Source organism: Neofelis nebulosa, chromosome 8 (assembly GCF_028018385.1).
Source record: "Neofelis nebulosa isolate mNeoNeb1 chromosome 8, mNeoNeb1.pri, whole genome shotgun sequence".
NCBI classification, from domain to species: Eukaryota; Metazoa; Chordata; class Mammalia; order Carnivora; family Felidae; genus Neofelis; species Neofelis nebulosa.
The window spans coordinates 66,823,012-66,830,334 of record NC_080789.1 but is presented as its reverse complement, the minus strand read 5'-3'; the positions used below and the strand labels follow the sequence as shown (position 1 = coordinate 66,830,334).

Below are 7,323 nucleotides of genomic sequence, written 5' to 3'. Positions count from 1 at the left end.
TTAGGACTCAAATCTCCCTCAACCCATTGGTCACCCTTTTCAGATTCTTGGCACCCCTATCTTTGCTGTCCTTCTCCCACCCCGCATCTCCACCAGTCAAAAATCCAACCCATACTTCAAAACCAGCTTAAATGCCACTCCTTTAATAAATCCTTTCTTGATCTCTTTTTCCACAGCACCCCCCCAATGTAAAGTATCTTTTTTTATGAATGTTCAGAGCACATTTCTAAACTTTCTCATGCTATGACATTATCTCTTGTATTATAATAATTTTTTTAATTTTTTTTACTTTTATTTATTTTTTGATAGAGACAGAGCACAAGTTGGGGAGGGGCAGAGAGAGAAGGAGACACAGAATCCGAAGCAGGCTCCAGGCTCAGAGCTGTCAGCACAGAGCCTGACACGGGGCTCGAACTCACTAGCCGTGAGATCATGACCTGACTTGAAGTCGGACGCTTAACCGACTGAGCCACCCAGGCGCTCTGCATTATAATTATTTATTAATTGTTTATCTTATCTTTCCTACTAGTCCTTGAGGGAAGGGACCCTTTTGCCAATTTTTTACTCCTTCTATAGTTCCTTGAATATGCTAGTGATCAATGAGTTTCTTGAATCGAGTTGCAACAGAAAGTAACCTCCATCTTTCTAAGTTCAGTCTATTTCCTCTTTAATAGAGATGGAAGGTGGCTATGACTTATAGCTTCAGTGTCCACCCTCTCACACTACTTCCTCCTCCTCCCTCCAGGAAGAAAATACAGCCAGCCATTCAAAATCAGGCCCTTTATTCAAGACAGAGGTGGAATCCATTGTTGTAGTTAAAGTGCCATCAGGGGGCACTAAGCAAGGGTCAAAAGTCCAGTGTACCAGTCACACATCCCTGGAGAATCATTATCAAGTGTCCAAAGGTGTCACTACAGAGTTCAGGGCTCAAAGACAAATCAGCTTCAAGGGGGTAGAAAGAAGCAAACTGAGGTAGCCTTAGGGGAGAGGCATTTCAGGAATGTACAGAGGGCAGAAACAGCAAAGACCGCAGGCACTCACATCTCACAGTGCCACTGTTCCAGTTTCTCAGAGCAGAGTGGTTTATGGGCCAACCTGATAATGGAAAAAGAGACAGGACAAGTTGGATGACTGGATCTTAGCCCAAACTTCCATCTAGCTTTATTCCCAAAAGGGTCAAGGTGGAAGAGTGTGGATGAAAATTACAGAAGGACATTCCTAGCCAGATGGCAAGGGACACTGAGCCACCTAATGCGGTAGGGTTCACTTTTAAAACTCCAAAAAATTGTAGGACTGGAAAAGACATGCAGTGGTATCAAGGGCTCGCTTCAGGGTCTAGGACTAAAACAAGCTGAATTAGATGTCCACATCCAGGTGAATGGAGCCATAGGTCTCAGCCTTCTCTTTGTTATGCTTATTAGGAATATTGTTAAACAGGAGTGGTGTGAGGGAAGCTTGGAAAATCGGAAACCTGAATCTTCTCAATGACTTTTGTTTTGAAAACTACATTCTAAATTAAATGGTCAGGAGATAGAAAGAGAGGACAGTAGTGCTGGACTAAAGGAGTGAGAAAAAGGAGGAGAAGGGAAAAGTAAAAAATAGAATGGAGATTCACCAGTAGTCAATTCCTTCCTTATCCAGGATCTTCTTGGCACAAATAATGTCATCAGTAAGGTCATCATCCAGGAACTCTGGCAGGAGTTGCAAGGAGAGGAATGAGAGAGCTAAGTATTACCCAGAAAGATAATGTGTTTCCCTCTTCCCTGGATCTATTAGGTCTGGTCCTTCTCTGAACTGGCTTATGCCTGTTGCCTTTCTATATGAGAAAGTCAATACAATAATGTTCCCCATCCAAGATAAGGATTCCCTTCACTTTTCTTGAATGTCTCCAGAGGAACTGTCAACTTCATCAACTGACTTACTCTGAAAATGCAGGGTATTAGACTTCAAGAATCCCAGACAGCTCAGATCATCTACCTGTGAACTTCTGGGAACTGCCTGGGGATTTAGTGAACATGAAAATTCTGTCAATTCAAGCCCCACAGTTGAAGTGGAGTACAAGGCAGTGAAACCAGAAGTATGCTTGACACCAAAAATAAGATTATCCCAGAGGTAGCCTCCAGGAAAACAGAGGAACAGGATAAAAGAGGCTACTCACTGTCACAGGAGATGTCACAGATGTTCCTTGACTGAAGGATCTGGTTGTCCCTGCACCAAAATTTATTGTTGATCTGGAAGAGTCCATATTCTGTGCTGCCATTGTTATTGACTATGGTTTGTGTATCATAACCACTAGTATGAAATATGGTACAGATCCCTGAGGGAAAGATGAGAAAGAGGTATCACAGAGGTGACTATAAATTATGCATTTATAGCATAAATGAGGACCTGTATTACCAGACATAGAAAGGCTCTCTAGCCAATCTCCAAATATTGCAAAGCACAAAATATATTGATGAAATGAAAAGGGTTCCAAAAAGGACAGACAATAAGAGAAAGGGAAAATAGGGGCGTCTGGGTGGCTCAGTCGGTTAAGTGTCCGACTTCAGCTCAGGTCATGATCTCACAGTTCGTGGGCTCGAGCCCCACATCAAGCTCTGTGCTGACAGCTCAGAGCCTGGAGCCTGCTTCAGATTCTGTGTCTCCCTCTCTCTCTCTGCCCCTTCCATAGTCTGTGTTTCTCTGTCTCTCAAAAATGAATAAATGTTAAAAAAAAATTTTTTTAAGAGAGAAAGATAAAATACATGAATAAATGTAATAAAAAGAGTAAACAGATAAGCAGATAAGATAAAAGGATTATTATATAATTGAATAAAAGTGGAGAGGGAAAGGTGGATGAAAGAGAGACACATATGAATTGAAGAATGGATGAAGCAAGGCAGCAGGGAACTTACATTCAGACAAAGGAATGCCTCCATAGCCATCCATGTCTTTCAGCACCTGGGACAGCTCACATTTTGTAAATTGCTTCCCCCGGATGGCAGGGAACATGATGCCAATCAGGAGCAGAGAGACAAAGGACATCATTTTGGCTGCCCCCAAGAACCTGAAATAGGGACACCAAACAGCTTCACCTCCTTTTATTTGTGGAGAAAGCCTCAGGGGCCCTGGCACCAAGCCCTACATCCAGGAAGAGGATAAAGAGAGACTGGTCATGCCAACACAGAAACACTGAACCTGCCAGCCGCCTTCCGTACTTTTACCCCATTTTTCCTTCTCCTCCCCTAATCTCTAGTCCATACCAGTTATTGTTTTCTGCCCAGAAAGAGTTCCAAGCATGATTCTGTTCCCATTTGGCTTTGTTACGTACCTTTGTTTCTTGTAGATTTGGTTCTAGGAAGCAGGATGTCCCTAGCCTACTTCGGGAACAAAGGAGGCCTCAGGGGTAATATGAGTGAGGCAATCAGAAAATGAACGAAGGGTCTTGGCAAAACCCCCTCCCCACTAGAGACATACAGAATATGGAAAAGGAGTGTGTGTCATTACATGCCATAAGCCCAGGATCAGAGTTGGCACTTGTCCAGTCAACTCAGGCATGGAAAAAAGGAAGAGTCCCTTAACATGGTGGTTCATGGCTGGGGGCTCAGGAGTAGGGATGGACGATAGCAACATAGACTAAAAGAATCTGATATAACTTGGATCTAGAGATTTCTTACTTCAGGAAAACAGAGTATGACAGAATCTAGCTCTCCTATGAGCTATTATCCAGGCTCTCCACCACCAACCACCACTACCACTAAACAGCCAGATACTACATTGGTGTTAATTAAGACATTATGTAAATCCAAAACTAATAACTTGTAGCAGATTTGTTCATGGGTATAGAAACTGGTAGACAGCCTCAGAGTTGGCCACAGATGGTTAAAGAGAGAGTAACCCAAGTCAGTGTAAAGAGGACTTTGAGAACTTTAAGATTAGACTAAGATATATCTACAGTCTACAAAACAAGATTCTGGATCTGAGCTTTTTGAGACCAGTGCCCCTGAACAAGTAAAGTTGAGGGTACCAGTTCTGAATAATTCCTCCAACTTGCTGGCATCAAGCTTCAAATCATGTGCCAATAGCTATTAGCCTCCTTCATGCTAGGGCTCATCCTCTTTATTCCAATCTCTAAACCTGATTTCTTATATTGAAGTGGGTATCTGTCCCAACCAACAGTTTTCTCTATATCATGGATAACCAGTATATGAAGCTGCATGAGTGAAATGAGTGTAGAGGATCTTGGTGCCAAGAGAGATGAGCAGAAAGTCCTGATGGCAAAGAAATACATGTTCAGAAACACAATGAAAGGGCTGCTACAACATTTCTCCTCCATTCTACCCAGAGGCATTGGAGGGGTACATGAAGGACAGGAATAGGAATAGGAATTCTGTCACACTAAGCAAGTATGGTTGAGAATATGGCTGGGAGTAGAGGATGACCTTGAACCATCTGACAGATAAGGAAAGCTAGGCCTGCTTGCCTATAATTTGGTTGGTTGTATCTCTGCCCTTCCCTGAAGCAATAAAAAGCAGCATACAGATCTGCACAGCTAAGCGCAAAAAATAAATGTGCCTCGGGCAAGAGGAACCATTATTTCCCTAGAAATGTTTGTAAAATGGCATATCTGAGGATCATCTGGAAAAGAATATGGAAGATGTGTAATGGGAACAATTACAAACATTCAGAGAAAGACGCAGATTCTTGGAGATAGACCAAACAACAATGAGCACAGCACTGAAAGAGGAAGAAAGACATCAGCACAGCTACCTTTCCAGACAGGTAGCGTGCTCTCTGTGCAGGCTGAGATCTGAATCAAGGCAGTGAAGAGACATTTACAACACATGGATTTTTTAGAAATATGCTAAGAAGCTATATTCATTCGGATGCTGTCATAAAAATCAGGTTTCTCAAACCAGTCCTATTTGAAGGACTTTTAGAGATTAAGGAATCAGAAGGACCTGCTTCAAAACACATTTGGCAGTTGCCATCCAAAACTATAGTTTGTAGATAAGTGGTAATTTATAGAGAGAGCCAAGGACTACCATTTGGAGGAACATCCTAGATCTACAATAACATTGATCATTACTTCTGGTTAGTATATTCACCTTGTTCTACTTCCTCCCATAATCCACATAAATTACTACTAAGTGGACAATGAAGCAAAATTTTGGACTTGACACATAAATTTCAGACAAATTCTTCATTGAATTATAGAGATATTTAAAGCAAATAAAATTTGGGGGCACCTGGGTGGCTCAGTCGGTTAAGCATCTGCCTTCAGCTCAGGTCATGATCTTGTGGTTCACAAGTCTGAGCCCTGCATGGAGCTCTGTGCTGACAGCTCAGAGCCTGGAGAGTCCTTCAGATTCTCTGTCTCCCTCTCTCTCTGCCCTCCCCCACTCGTGCTCTGTCTGTCTCTTAAAAATAAACAAACATTTTTAAAAAGCAGATAAAATTTGGAGAGTGAGTGATTTTGATTGGTGCTTTTCTTTGGGGGGTTGCTTGTGCAAAAGTCCTTACAAAGTCACTTAGCACTAGGGACTCACATCCTGTATCTGCACCAAAAGCGTGCTTGCAATTTACATTGGATTATTTTGAATTGTTGTATTTGTATTACTATCTCTATTACTGTTCTTGTGCATAAAAAAGCCAATGGTTCACTTTTGTGAACTGAGAATAGTATCAACAAAAAATGTAAATATACAAATGTAAATCATAACTCACAACTTATTTTAAAATATACTAACTAGGGGCGCCTGGGTGGCACAGTCGGTTAAGCGTCCGACTTCAGCCAGGTCACGATCTCGCGGTCCGTGAGTTCAAGCCCCGCGTCAGGCTCTGGGCTGATGGCTCGGAGCCTGGAGCCTGTTTCTGATTCTGTGTCTCCCTCTCTCTCTGCCCCTCCCCCGTTCATGCTCTGTCTCTCTCTGTCCCAAAAATAAATAAAAATAAAATAAAATAAAATAAATAAATAAATAAATAAAAAATAAAATATACTAACTAAAATGGATTTTACCTTTTTGATCAAATATTAGCTAAAACAAATTCATATGCAATTAATAATACATAATAGAATTTTTATGCAAATCTTACCCAATTTTTCATTTTAAATGTCTATTTTTAAAAAAACATAAGAGCACCTAGCTGACTCAGTCAGAAGAACATGTGACTCTTGATCTCGGGGTCATGAGTTCAAGCCCCACACTGGGTGTAGAGATTACTTAAATAAATAAAAACTTTAAAAAATAAAAATAAAAAATAAATGAGCACACATTTATATAATTTTACATCACACCTCTGATAAAATCTTACATCCTGTTTTTTGTTTAGGTGGTACTTTTTTCCTTTCTTTTTTGATTGGTTTCTCTCTCCTCCTCATTTCTTTCCTGCCATACACTGTCCCATTAACTCATATGAACAGTTTACCATATATCCACCCAAATTTTTATAAGTGACCATATTTATATACACACATATTGTTTTGCTATTCATTTGAAAATTTTTAATCCAGGGGCGCCTGGGTGGCGCAGTGGGTTAAGCGTCCGACTTCAGCCAGGTCACGATCTCGCGGTCCGTGAGTTCGAGCCCCGCGTCGGGCTCTGGGCTGATGGCTCGGAGCCTGGAGCCTGTTTCCGATTCCGTGTCTCCCTCTGTCTCTGCCCCTCCCCCGTTCATGCTCTGTCTCTCTCTGTCCCAAAAATAAATTAAAAAAAAAAAAAAAGAAAAAAAAAAGAAAATTTTTAATCCATCTGAAATTCTATCTGGGTTCCCTCTTCTGTTCAACTTGTCATCTTTGTCTATTTTAACACAAATACCTAGTAGACTTAATTGATTTTATATGTTTTGATATCTGATATGACAAGTCTTCTTTGTTATTTTTTTATTAAGAAAATTAATCAAACTTTTTATTTTCAAAAAATGTTTTAAACTTACATAAAAGTTGTAAAAATATTGTAATAACTCACATATAGCCTTCGTGGAGATTCACCCACTGTCAACACTTTGCCACATTTGCATGTTCTCTCTCACTTTCTTTTTTTTCTCTGGCTTTACTAAGATATAATTATCGTTTAAGCTTAAGGTGCACAACGTGGTGATTTGATCCGCATATATACTGTGAAGTGATTGTTGCAATAAGGTGAGTTACCATCTCCATCCCCTCACATGATGACCATTTGTGTGTAGGCGTGCGTGTAGTGAGAACATCTAAGGTTTACTTTCATAGCAAGCAGGCAAAAATCTCTTTGACATTGGCCACAGCAACTTCTTACTCAACACGTCTCTGGAGGCAAGCAAAACAAAAGTAAAAATGAACTATTGGGACCTCATCAAAATAAAAAG

At 40.7% G+C, this 7,323-nt stretch overlaps 1 protein-coding gene across 1 annotated transcript; it reads right to left on the bottom strand.

Moving 5' to 3' along the window:
* Positions 1 to 765: 765 nt before the first annotated feature.
* LALBA (lactalbumin alpha) lies at positions 766 to 5,069 on the bottom strand. Its single transcript, XM_058742960.1, has 4 exons — positions 2,895 to 5,069; positions 2,159 to 2,317; positions 1,616 to 1,691; positions 766 to 1,095 (listed from the first exon to the last, which is right to left on the bottom strand). The coding sequence occupies exons 1-4, from the start codon at positions 3,025 to 3,027 to the stop codon at positions 1,038 to 1,040; spliced, it is 426 nt and encodes a 141-aa protein (XP_058598943.1). The 5' UTR covers positions 3,028 to 5,069; the 3' UTR covers positions 766 to 1,037.
* Between the last annotated feature and the right edge of the window lie 2,254 nt (positions 5,070 to 7,323).